Source organism: Anomaloglossus baeobatrachus, unplaced genomic scaffold (assembly GCF_048569485.1).
Source record: "Anomaloglossus baeobatrachus isolate aAnoBae1 unplaced genomic scaffold, aAnoBae1.hap1 Scaffold_133, whole genome shotgun sequence".
NCBI lineage: Eukaryota > Metazoa > Chordata > Amphibia > Anura > Aromobatidae > Anomaloglossus > Anomaloglossus baeobatrachus.
Window position 1 is genome coordinate 294,500 of NW_027441903.1, and position 13,988 is coordinate 308,487.

The window sequence follows — 13,988 nt, forward strand, 5'->3', positions numbered from 1 at the left end:
GCCCCTTCGATTGAACGTCTGCCGTGTGACGTCGCTGTGACGCCGCATGAACCGCCCCCTTGGAAAAGAGGCTGTTCGCCGGCCATAGCGACGTCACTAGGAAGGTAAGTATGTATGACGGGTACTAGCGATTTTGTACGCCACGGGCAGAGATTTGCCAGTGACCCACAAACGACGGGGGCGGGTGCTTTCAAGAGCGACATCGCTAGTGAGGTCGCTGCATGTAAAGCCCCCTTAAGGCATTGAGATCTAATACAAGAAAAGAAGATGAGGGAAAAGAACCCACTGATTTACTACATCATAATGTCTTTTATACTCTATCGAGTGATGTATTTATATATTTCCTTGTGTCTTCATTATATCTATACATTCTATTTACTATTGTGATTTTTACTGTTTCCCTACAGTCATTTGGATATGCTGTATATATTTTGGACAGGTGGTGGCACATATTGGGCATGCGCTGTAGTGCCGTAATTGAAAAGTGCCCCTAAGTTCATCTTGGCCGGATACATGTGACCGTGTGGTCATATGAGTGGAGACACACACATGCTCCTTCGTTGCCCAGGTCCCGGATGATGCCAGAATGCGGGTCTTCCATCATGTCGTGTCATCATAACGATGTTGTGCCCACACACCACCTGACCTATCGCGACTGACACACCGCATTTTATGCTAACATGCCCCTTTCGGCCATCTTTTTCTAATACATCTCTAGTTGCTCTATACTCTATAGAACCTGCATTGTGTACCATGTGTAATGCTCATATGCCCCGTAGTAATTATTTTACAGGAGATATATATATATAACACTTACTCTATACACTTATTTCCTGATGAAACTAGTATAGCGGTGTACCGCACGTTGGGTTCATCTGTGCCTATCTGCATGTCACAAGGTATTTATAGGAGGCTGTACATATGGATCCTTACAACACATCATAAAATACTAACCATGTATACTCTATGCGATATTTTTTTGACAAAAATCCTATTAAGCAGAGCTGTCATTCCATGTCTTATTCTCTGTGCATGTTGTTTTCCTAACACACTAATTGTTATTATAGTTCTTTTACAATCATATGCGCACTGATCATTCTCCGCTAATTCATATATTATGGACATTGGCAGATAGACCTTTGTTTACCGTGTCATTGTTGCTGCACCTATTTTGGGTACTGTGCTCCTCCTCACCTATAATATTTGATAGTATGACAATCATGATCTGTACTTAACTATATAGTTCCTATTTTTCTAATCTAATTAGCAACTACAGAAAAAATAAAATCAACTGTGGTTCTCGGTTATATCGATAAGTTTGCACATTTGTGGTTTTGAGAGAATAGTAATTTACCGTATTTTTCGCTTTATAAGACACACTTTTGTTCCCCCAAATCTTGGGGGAAAGTAGGGGGTGCGTCTTATAATCCGAATATACGGGGGGGGGTGTATATTTATATATACACACACTACAGAGTCCAGGGGAGGTGCGGGCAGCTCTGGAGCTCTGCTGGGGGACTTGTGAAAGCTGGGAGCAGCAGCGTTTGATCTCCTGCACCCGCTCATATAATATGCACAGCTGCTGTCCACCACCATGGTGCTGAAAGTGCACCGCGGCGATGGGCTGGGGCAGCAGTGTATATTATATCTGCCTGCCCCTTCTTTGATTGCACATGCCCCCTCCCCCGTGTTAGCTATGGCCCCCATGCTGCTGCAAACAGTAAAATAATAAACTTTTTACTCACCTCCTCCAGCGTGTCTGCCAGGCCTCCCTCCTGCTGCTGTGATAAGGCACAAGAGATTTCACTCTGCCGTGCCGATCACATGACCGGCCGAGAACCAGGAAATGCAGGAGGCCGGAGCTCAACCCCGAGGAGGGGGACACAGACAGGACAATGCTGGAGAAGGTAAGGAAAGTTTATTTTCCTAAAAGCAGCAGCATGGGGCGATATATAACACAGGGAGCTGTGTGCCAGCAATAGTGGGCCATGTGCCAGCAATAGTGGGCCATGTGCCGCCACATGGGGCCGGGTGCCGCCACATGGGGCCATGTGCCAGCAATAGTGGGCTGTGTGCAGCCACATGGGGCCGTGTGCCGCCACATGGGGCCATGTGCCAGCAATAGTGGGCTGTGTGCAGCCACATGGGGCCGTGTGCAGCCACATGGGGCCGTGTGCCGCCACATGGGGCCGTGTGCCGCCACATGGGGCCGTGTGCTGCCACATGGGGCCATGTACCAGCAATAGTGGGCCGTGTGCAGCCACATGGGGCCATGTGCCAGCAATAGTGGGCTGTGTGCAGCCACATGGGGCCGTGTGCCGCCACATGGGGCCGTGTGCCGCCACATGGGGCCATGTGCCAGCAATAGTGGGCCGTGTGCAGCCGCATGGGGCCGTGTGCCGCCACATGGGGCCGTGTGCCGCCACATGGGGCCATGTGCCAGCAATAGTGGGCCGTGTGCAGCCACATGGGGCCATGTGCCAGCAATAGTGGGCTGTGTGCAGCCACATGGGGCCGTGTGCCGCCGCATGGGGCCGTGTGCCGCCACATGGGGCCGGGTGCCGCCACATGGGGCCGGGTGCCGCCACATGGGGCCATGTGCCAGCAATAGTGGGCTGTATGCAGCCACATGGGGCCGTGTGCCGCCACATGGGGCCATGTGCCAGCAATAGTGGGCTGTGTGCAGCCACATGGGGCCGTGTGCCGCCACATGGGGCCATGTGCCAGCAATAGTGGGCCGTGTGCAGCCACATGAGGCCATGTGCCAGCAATAGTGGGCCATGTGCCGCCACATGGGGCCGTGTGCCGCCACATGGGGCCGTGTGCCGCCACATGGGGCCATGTGCCAGCAATAGTGGGCCGTGTGCAGCCACATGGGGCCGTGTGCAGCCACATGGGGCCGGGTGCCGCCACATGGGGCCGGGTGCCGCCACATGGGGCCATGTGCCAGCAATAGTGGGCTGTGTGCAGCCACATGGGGCCGTGTGCCGCCACATGGGGCCATGTGCCAGCAATAGTGGGCTGTGTGCAGCCACATGGGGCCGTGTGCCGCCACATGGGGCCATGTGCCAGCAATAGTGGGCCGTGTGCAGCCACATGAGGCCATGTGCCAGCAATAGTGGGCCATGTGCCGCCACATGGGGCCGTGTGCCGCCACATGGGGCCGTGTGCCGCCACATGGGGCCATGTGCCAGCAATAGTGGGCCGTGTGCAGCCACATGGGGCCGTGTGCAGCCACATGGGGCCGTGTGCAGCCACATGGGGCCGTGTGCAGCCACATGGGGCCGTGTGCAGCCACAGTGGGCCGTGTGCCGCCACAGTGGGCCGTGTGCCAGCCACAGTGGGCCGTGTGCCAGCCACAGTGGGCCGTGTGCCAGCCACAGTGGGCCGTGTGCCAGCCATAGAGGATGTGTGCCAGGCATAGGGGACATGTGGCATCACTGGGCCATATCCAGATTCAGAGGGCTAATTTTAGGATGGGGGGGGCTATGAGGGACATATACCCTATATGATTTGTCAGACGGACACTGGCATTATAAGACGGACCCCATTTATTAAAAAATTCTCTATTCCTTCACCAAATTTGGGGGTGCGTCTTATAATCAGGTGCGTCTTATAAAGCGAAAAATACGGTAAATATTTCAGTAATTAGTTTTTATTTTAGGTTTTTAACTTGGTTATAAGGAGAAAAAAAAAGAAAACACTTTCCCGGTGGCATCCTTTTTACTTACCTGTTGGTATTGCAGGTTCATAACTGCTGATACTTCCAGTATATTTATTCTGGGCATCAAAGCTGCAAACCGGCATATGCAAAAAAAACTGTGGGAGTGGAGCTCCATTCACAATTTCCCCTATAGACATTTGTCGCTTAGAACTGATATAGGAGCTCCTCTTTGGCTGCAAAGGAACCAAAGGCTCAACAAATGCAGCACGATTCAGCTCTACAAAACTTTCAAGAAAAAAAGAAAACAAACATTAATTATCAAAGACAATTAAGACTGTATATTCCAGAGATTTCCAATCTTAAGACACACTTACCCTTCACTAACACTTAAGCCATAGGATGCAAGAAAATCTATAGCTTCCTCAGTATCATGGAAAGAGAGGAGACGAACCATATTTTCTAGAGGAAATAGTGTGGGTCTCTGATAACTGGCTGTGTACGCTACATTCAAGGCACGCAATGCATCTCTTCGTATCTGGGAGAGACACAGATAAAGCATTAAATTGCACCCAGAAACAAATTAAAAAAGTTTAAGCTTTGACCAGAGTAATCTATTACCTGGGGGAAATAACAATGTAATATGCAGCTGTTAAGGTAAGATGCAGAACGGACAAGCTTGAAGAATCGGACAAAGTTAGTGCTATTTAGCGCAGCGAACACTTGGACGGCATACTTCACTTCTTCTGCGTTGCGAACAGACTCTGGAAACTGTTGCACTTCTCTGAGGAAAAAAGAAAAAATGTATTCAATTTAGGGAATTTCAAAAGGAAGATTTTTGTGTACTCACCGTAAAATATTTTTCTCTGAGCCTTCATTGGGGAACACAGGACCATGGGTGTATGCTGCTGTTGCCAGGAGGTTGACACTATGCAAACTATTAAGAAAAAAAGTTAGCTCCTCCTCTGCATTGTACACCCTGTGACTGACCAGGAACCAAGCCAGTTTAGTGCACAAGCAGTAGGAGAAGCTGTAGCTATAGTTATTCAAGAAATAAGAAATTACCATTCCAAACAGGGCGGGTGCTGTGTTCCCCAATGAAGGCTCAGAGAAAAAGATTTTACGGTGAGTACACAAAAATCTTCCTTCCTTTCTCTCTTGCCTTATTGAGGGACACAGGACCATGGGACTTCACAAAGCAGTCCCTGGGAGAGAACAAACCCTTAACAACTGGTAAAGTCAGAACAACAGACTGACCGTTAACTATTAAAGGTAGTAAAGAACTGAGACGATTCCTTCAGAGTCAGAGGTGAGCCTCCGCCGCTTGCAGAACCTGTCTTCCCCAGGGCAGCATCCGCAGAGGCCTGCATATGCACCCTGTAGAACCTGGTGAACGTGTGGATGCTGGACAGGGAGCGGCTTTGGAAAGTTGAACAGCTGAGGCTTGATGGCGAAAAGCCAAGGAAGCTCCCACCACTCGGGTGGAATGAGCCTTCACCCTTCCGGGGAGGCTGGCACCCCTGACCCTGTAGGCCTCTTGGATAGCTGATCTAATCCAACGGCCAATTGTGGATTTCGAGGCTGAGGCACCTTTCCTCTGCCCCTCCACTGAGGACAAAGAGTGTCTGATTTGCAAAACGGCGCGGTCCGAGAAACAAATCCTCAGAGCCCTCACAAGATCCAAGTTATGCAGAGCCTTTTCAAATGAATGGACCGGAGCCGGACAGAATGAGGGCAGGGTGATTTCATCATTAAGGTGAAAGGGAGAAACTACCTTTGAGAGGAAGACAGTGAAGGCTGGAGAACTACCTTGTACTGGTGGGAAACCAGGTAGGGAGCCTGAAGTGAAAGGGCTGCCAATTCCGAAACTCACCTGACAGACGTGATAGCCATTAGAAACGCAACTTTCCAGGAGAGTAATGAGAGAGAGATTTCGAGCAGAGGTTCAAAAGGCGATTGCTGGAGGATCCCTAAAACCAAATTAAGGTCCCACGGATGCAGAGGCTGATGATCATGAGGAACTAGATGGGCTACACCCCCTGAAGAGGTAAGCGGCGACTTTCCACGTTGTTCACACCATGAAAGAAAAGATCTTCAGGTTCTATGATAAATGCAACCCGAGGAGAGCTTTCTGAGATTTATCATAGTGGAAAAGACCTGGGGGGGGAGTAGACCAGCTCTGGCTAGAATCCAGGATTCAAGGGCCACGTCGTCAAACACGGCCTTGCGGAGTTCTGGTGGCAAATCGGCTCCTGTGACAGAAGATCTGGGCAGTCGGGAAGCCGTCAGAGAGTGTCGCCTGGTAATTGGACGAGCTCCGAGTACCAGGCCCTCCTGGGCCAATCTGGTGCCGCCAATATCACCGAGAGTCCCTCCGCCTTGACCTTCTTGATCACCCTCGGAATGAGGGGAAGCGGAATATGTAAGGGAGACGAAACTGCGACTACGGCAGGGCCAGGGCGTCGGAGTGCATTGCGTGTGGGTTGCAAGATCGGGCTAGGAAGGGGAGGAACTTGGTGTTTTGGCGAGATGCCATGAGGTCCACGTCTGAAGGACCCCACCTGTGACAGATCTGTTGGAACACCTCGTCGTGGAGGGACCACTCTTCCGCTGCCAGACCTTGTCGGCTTAGGAAGGCCGCGGCCCAGTTCTCTACTCCTGGGATGTGAACCGTGGAGATGACAGAAGCATGAGTCTCTGCCCAACGAAGAATCTTTTGAATTCTTCATCGCTGCTAAGCTGCGGGTCCCTCCTTGATAACTGATGTATGCTACAGCAGTGGCATTGTCGGATTGAATCCGAACAGGGAGACCAGAGAGGAACCCTGATGGGCTAGAAGGATGGTCCTCGACTGTAAAATGTTGATCGGTAGGGTGCGTTCCAGGAGAGACCAGCGACCCTGAACCGTGTGATGATGGAATATAGCTCCCCAATCTATCAGGCTGGCCTCTGTTGTGACTACTTGCCAGTGAATCGGGAGGCAGTATCTCCCTTGGGAGAGCGAAGAGTGATGGTCCCACCAGAGTAGGGGGTGAATCAGCCTCTGGGAAAGAATAACAGGTCGGTCTAGGGAAGCCAGTTTCCTGTCCCACGCCGAAGGGAGAACCAGCTGAAGAGGACGAAGGTGAAACTGAGCGAACGGGATGGCTTCCATCGCCGCCACCATCTTCCCCAAAGTTCTCATCCCGAACTGCAGAGGTAGCCTGCTATTGCGCCGGAGGAACTGAATGCCCTGCCTCAGAGAGGTCCGTTTCTCTACTGGTAGAAACACCCAAGCTCGAGAAGTGTCTAGGACCATGTCCAAAAAGACGAGACGTTGAGATGGGACTAAAGACAACTTTTGGCGGTTGACGAGCCAGCCCAACCTCGAGAGAGTCTCCAAGCAGATTTGCACACTCTCTGAGAAGGCAGGAAATGACTGTTCGTTTATTAGGTCATCCAGATACGGGATGACTACAATACCTCTGGGACAAAGCACGGTCATGACAGCGTACAAGTAGGCGTCTTGTATATCAAAGGAGGCCAGGAATTCTCCCGGTTCCATAGACACAATCACAGACCTTAGTGATTCCATGTGAAAAAGAGTCAAGTCCACAATGCCCTGTTTACCCTCTTGAGATTTAAAATAGGACTGGCTGAGCCGTTCTATTTGGGGAACCACGAAAAGATTCAAGTAAAAGCCTGTGTAAAGTTGTTTGGTGGGAACTGGTATGATGACGCCTGCATCGCGAAGTTCTGCAATAGCCTGAGAAAAGGCCCGATTTTGGGCCGTGAATTTGGGAATGCGTCTCATAGAGAAGGTGAACTCGATTTTGTAACTGGTGGATACCAGTCCTCGCACCCAGGCGTCGTCTATGTAGGAAAGCCAGGCATCCTGAAACAGGGAAATCTCTTGTGAGGTGTGCGCTTTGGGCGCTGTTGTGGAAGAGAGGTGCTCTTACCCCCTGTAGCAGCATCATGATCCTATCAAGTGTTTCGCCGAAAAGGCGAAAACCATGAAAGGGTAATCCCATCATGCACTCCACCCTTTTAGCCAGGGAGTCCGACGAATCACCACCGAGTTGCTAGCCACCGTGGCGGCATAATATGCAGAGTCTAGGGAAGCGTATATAAGGTATTTGGCGGCCATGGATATTTGGTCAATTAGCTCAATCAACTCGGAAGGCAAACCTTCTGCATAGAGGCCTCTCTGTAAACTCTTGCTCCAGACCGCAAGAGCTTTAGTAGCCCACACTGTGGCAAATGAGGGACAGAGGGAGGAACCCGCCGCCTTAATAGACCGAGCCAGAGCCTCAACGGTGCGGTCGGTGGGTTCTTTGAGAGAGGCACTGTCTAGAATAGAGAGTACTGTGTGCTTGGCCAGTCGAGACACAGGAAGGTCAACAGGGAACTCTGCCCAATCCTTCACTAGCTCCGGTGAGAACGGATAGAGAAGGGAGAGGCACCGTTGCAAGGAAACGTTTTTTCTGGGTGAGCTCTCTGCTTGACCAGAATGGCGGTAAAGTCGGGATTATTAGAAAAATATCTCAGGGCTTGCTTAGGTTTTTTCAAAGAAACCGTTTTTGAAGCCGCAGGCGGATCTTCCTCCACCGACAGAGTTTGGTTAACAGCCGAGATTAAACTGTCGATCGTCTGCCGGATATTGGATGCCTGCTCCGCGTCCAATTCCAGGTCGGAGTCCAACTCTGGAGACATATCGTAGGCCGACCCTGACGCAGAGACTCGGAGTCATCCTGGGATGAGGTTGGGTAGTGTGGAACCGTTTGGAGGATTTCTTCTAGATCCTAGTGGGGACCCTATCCTGAGCCTGGGATGCAGGGTTGTTCTGGTTATCTGCGGCGGAGGGGGGATCCTGGGATGACACCGCAACTGGGGAATTGCGGTCCAGACACAGGGGGGATGACTGGCCTGAGAATTTCTGATTTCAGGACGTGCAAGCTGAGTAACGCACTATAAGGGGAATCTGTGTCTTCCGCACTTTGGATTAGATATAAAGTAAAGCAATGTAGTAATCTGCTCGCTTCCCTTAACTTCTATGAAAGTTATAGGGTCCCCTAGTGTTGAGGATAAAGAATTGAGTATCCAAAAATACTTAATTCAGCCATTTCATAGACTCAGTTATATAGTTCAGTAGATGTGAACTAACACTCATATTTGTGAATGCTTTTGTTTCTTACTAACATGTATATATGTATATTGCATATTCAGTGTATTTTCCTTAGACACAGTATATACCAGCACATGTAATTGTAAAGATGGCCGCCATTTCCTGTTTTGCACCCAAGACAGATGGACAAAGGAAATTCCTGGAGTCTGGACTGACCAATCCAAGGAGGATGTGTAGATCTCTCTACGTCATGAAGCCTTGCCCTGCGATACTTGATTGGACTAAAACTTTTGTTTACACCCCCTTACTGCTTGGTCTAGAGTTTCTTTCAAATAATAAAGCACTTGGTTGAGAGCCAGTCATGGAGATAGATGTAACTGACTTGCTGTCCAGTTATTTAATCTCACGTGCACACATGACATTTTAATTAGACACAGCAGCCAGATCCAGAGAGATCCTTTGAGTCTCATCATCATCGTCATTTTAACCTTGACACTAGTACAGAGAAAGTCTAAATATTTCAGTAAATAGCTGAAGCCCTGCAGCACCGAGCCTCCTGAGCAAGGAGAGCTTACCCCGTTCAGGCCCTGGCGCAGAAGCCGCTGGCTGTGTCCCCCCAAGAGAATAGCCGATTTCCCAAGATGGCGCTGCTGTCGTGGGCGTATCTGCAGCCTGAGGGTGCTAAGCGGGAAAACAGCGGATGGAGCCCCCACCATTGTGGAGGAGCGAATATCGGCCTGTATTCCCAGCGTTGTGGGAGAGAGGCAGCGGCTGCCACCTTTGTGGAGGAAGGATTATCACCCTGTATTATCACCCTGTATTCCCAGTGTTGTGGGAGAAAGGCAGCGGCCCCCACCTTTGTTGAGGTGGAATTATCGCCCTTTATTATCGGCCTGTATACCCAGCGTTGTGGGAGAGAGGCAGCGGCCCCCACCTTTGCGGGGACGGGGCTTTCTGCCGCGCAAGAACAACAGAGGAAGGGGGCATGGCCCACGACCGAGCAGGCCGTAGCCGGGAGCTAAATTAGCGCCTGGTCTGCAATACGCCAGGGATAGCGCAACACTGCAGCACAGCGGGCGCTGAAGCAGGGAGACCTTCTCCCCTGCCGCTCCAACGCTGATCTGGACCTGCCTGGAGTCGATAACGCTCCCTACCTGAGTCCAGGAGGTCCGTTGGAAGCCGCGCCGGCTGGGTAAGAACCTGGAGGGAAGCAGACTTTGGGTCAGCTGCCCCATGCAACAGGTAGGCGGACGGCAGACTTGCATCCCAAGTCCTGGAACTGCCGAACGTTACCACTCTCGGCGCTGCTTGCCTAGAAGCGCGTTGAGGGGGAGCCTGGTCAGGAAATAGAAACGGGGGGGCTCTGAGCACCAGGGTGACGCAGAGCATAGATCGTCCGGCCACTTAGGAAGAGGGGAGACCTGGCGGTGAAGCCACCCTGTGTCCCTCTTCCCCCATACGGGGAGAGCAGGAGTGTGGAACACCCTGTCGCCCATCTGAGAATAGAACAGAAGAAAGGTTAGTGGGCTAAAAAATGAGCCCGAATAGGGAAAAAAACGGAAGAGAACGGCATCAAAACAGGCCCATGTCCACCTCCTAGGAGATTAAGCAAAAAACTGTCTTGGTTCCTGGTCAGTCACAGGGTGTACACTGTGGAGGAGGAGCTAACTTTCTTTCTTAATAGTTTGCATAGTGTGAACCTCCTGGCAACAGCAGCATACACCCATGGTCCTGTGTACCCTAATAAGGCAAGAGAGAAATATTTCTAAACAAGATGTGTAGCACAAGGAAGAATAAAAAAAAAAAAATCCTAGATAAAATTAGGTAATCATTTATGGAACACTCACAATACAGCAATCAGAGGCAGTTTTACCTCTACACCAGTGAAGTGCAAGGGAACCAAAGACGTCTGGGTCCAGCAATCCAGGTAACGTCAAACCAGTGATTACAAGCTTTATGGAAAGAGCTTATAAGCACCATATTCTTTGCCTAGGAAACCGTCCATCTGACAGGCTGCATCGGTGGTCGGTAATCTAGGCAACCAGCTTTACACGACAGAATTAAAAATCTCTCTTTGTTCTTGGGAATGGATGGTATTTTTAATAAGAAGCAAAATAGTAAAGGTTGTGGTTTTTACAAGCACTTTCCAAGTATAACCATTGAAGATGTTGAGAGAAGCCTTTGTGTGGACTCTAATGGGATCTTTACACTAAATCAAAAAAGTTGCACTAGATATATTACAGCAGGGTTGAAAAACAATAATCCTCCTTTTTAGCCAAGGAAGAGTATGTGGCTGTTTTGCTTCACACAGAATTAATGATTTGAATGAAACAGTGAAGTTGTAGTAGAAAGGTCTGTAATAAAAATTACATTTATCGATCCGCTCTGTGCGTTCCAGTGAGCTTCAACTTTTCTGCAGACCCATCTACAGATCCACCATCCAGTACATTTTAATGTAAATGATATTGTTTAGTTTTGCACATCACAATGAGCCTTCACACCAGACTGAGTGGCCCTAAGGGCTATGCTCTACCTACTGCATTCCTATGGCTTACAGCAACCAGAATGATGACAGCAAATCCGCAATCCCCGTACATTCGGCTGATAGATCAGGTCCAGAGACCTGGCAGTTGTGCCGGTATTGTGATCCAAACATGGTGCGTGTTTGATAGATGTGTGCAATCCTACTAATAGTGACCGCTGAAACCCTTTGGAAATTCCCCAAATCCATCAATAACAGCGGCAGACTCCTGCAACTCCCCCATAAGAACAGTACTGGCAGCCCACCCTTACACCCCCTATATTTCTATAACAAAGACAGTTGCAGACTCCTGATACACCCCCTGCCCAATATTTTCATAACAGCAGTGACACACCACGGTTACTTACCGGTAGCCGATTTTTCCAGAACCCATGACAGCACCACGTGAGAGAGGGATCCGCCCAGCGAGGACAGGAAACCATTCTGAATAAAAGGGCGGTACCTCTTCCCTTCGTCAGTTGATTACTGAGAATGAGAGGACCTCCAACAATCGTTAGAACTTACTCCATCACCACTTAACACACAGAAGCACCCCCAGAAGTGCACACCAAGGATGAGAAAGGGAGGGATTATATGGGTGCTGTCATGGGTTCTGGAAAAACCGGCTACCGGTAAGTAACCGTGGTGTTTTCCCCTCACCCATGACAGCACCACGTGAGAGATTTCCAGAGAAAACCTAATTAGGGAGGGACCACCGCCTCAAGCACCCGTCTACCAAACGAAAGAGCAGCCGAGGAGGATAGGTCCAACCGATAGTGCCGGAAAAAAGTAGACTGTAAGGACCAGGTAGCGGCCCTACAAATTTGTTCAATAGATACCTGCGCACGTTCAGCCCAGGCCACCGGTTTTTAGAACGGGGGTCCCCCATCAAGGACAGGAAACCAACTGACGAAGGGGAGAGGTACCGCCCTTTTATTCAGAATGGTTTCCTGTCCTCGCTGGGCGGATCCCTCTCGCACGTGGTGCTGTCATGGGTGAGGGGAAAAGAAGGGAATTTTGTTTACTTACCGTAAATTCCTTTTCTTCTAGCTCCTATTGGGAGACCCAGACAATTGGGTGTATAGCTTCTGCCTCCGGAGGCCACACAAAGTATTACACTCAAAAGTGTAACCCCTCCCCTCTGCCTATACACCCTCCCGTGCATCACGGGCTCCTCAGTTTTGGTGCAAAAGCAGGAAGGAGGAAACTTATAAATTGGTCTAAGGTAAATTCAATCCGAAGGATGTTCGGAGAACTGAAAACCAGGAAACAATTGAACATGAACAACATGTGTACACAAAAGAACAACCAGCCCGAAGGGCATAGGGGCGGGTGCTGGGTCTCCCAATAGGAGCTAGAAGAAAAGGAATTTACGGTAAGTAAACAAAATTCCCTTCTTCTTTGTCGCTCCATTGGGAGACCCAGACAATTGGGACGTCCAAAAGCAGTCCCTGGGTGGGTAAAAGAATACCTTGATAGCAAGAGCCGACACGACTCCCTCTTACAGGTGGGCCACCGCCGCCTGAAGGACTCGCCTACCTAGACTGGCATCTGCCGAAGCATAGGCATGTACTCGATAGTGCTTCGTGAAAGTGTGCAGACTAGACCACGTAGCTGCCTGACACACCTGTAGAACCGTCGCCTGGTGCCGCAATGCCCAGGACGCCCCCACTGCTCTGGTAGAATGGGCTTTCAGCCCCGAAGGAATCGGAAGCCCCGAAGAACGGTAAGCTTCAAGAATCGGTTCCTTGATCCACCGAGCCAAGGTTGACTTGGAAGCCTGCGAACCTTTACGCTGACCAGCAACAAGGACAAAGAGCGCATCTGAACGGCGCAGGGGCGCTGTGCGAGACACGTAGAACCGGAGTGCTCTCACTAGATCTAATGAGTGCAAATCCTTTTCAAATCGGTGAATTGGATTAGGGCAAAATGAAGGTAAGGTGATATCTTGATTGAGATGAAAAGGAGATACCACCTTAGGGAGAAATTCCGGGACAGGACGCAGAACCACCTTATCCTGGTGAAAAACCAGGAAGGGGGCTTTGCATGACAGCGCTGCAAGCTCCGACACTCTTCGGAGTGATGTAACTGCCACTAGAAATGCCACCTTCTGCGAAAGACGTGATAATGAGACATCCCGCAGCGGCTCAAAAGGTGGTTTCTGAAGAGCCGTTAGCACCCTGTTAAGGTCCCAGGGTTCCAACGGGCGCTTGTAAGGTGGGACTATGTGGCAAACTCCCTGCAGGAACGTGCGGACCTGCGGAAGCCTTGCCAGGCGCTTTTGAAAGAATACTGAGAGCGCCGATACTTGTCCTTTGAGAGAGCTAAGTGACAACCCCTTGTCCATTCCGGATTGAAGGAAGGAAAGAAAAGTGGGTAAGGCAAAAGGCCAGGGAGTAAAACCATTATCAGAGCACCAGGACAAGAAGATCCGCCAAGACCTGTAATAGATCTTGGCGGACGTCGGTTTCCTGGCCTGTCTCATAGTGGCAATGACATCCTGAGACAACCCTGAAGCCGCTAGGAGCCAGGACTCAATGGCCACACAGTCAGGTTGAGGGCCGCAGAATTCAGATGGAAAAACGGCCCTTGCGACAGCAAGTCTGGGCGGTCTGGAAGCGCCCACGGCTGACCCACGGCGAGATGCCACAGATCCGGGTACCACGACCGCCTCGCCCAGTCTGGAGCGACGAGAATGG

The 13,988-nt window shown here is 50.4% G+C and overlaps 1 protein-coding gene across 1 annotated transcript in view; it reads right to left on the reverse strand.

Moving 5' to 3' along the window:
- Positions 1 to 13,988, reverse strand: part of LOC142260570 (uncharacterized) — an 87,200-nt gene that overhangs the window by 43,413 nt on the left and 29,799 nt on the right. Inside the window, 3 exon segments of the mRNA XM_075331996.1 lie at positions 3,732 to 3,949; positions 4,039 to 4,199; positions 4,283 to 4,445. Of these exon segments, the coding sequence (XP_075188111.1) occupies positions 3,732 to 3,949; positions 4,039 to 4,199; positions 4,283 to 4,445 (542 nt within the window).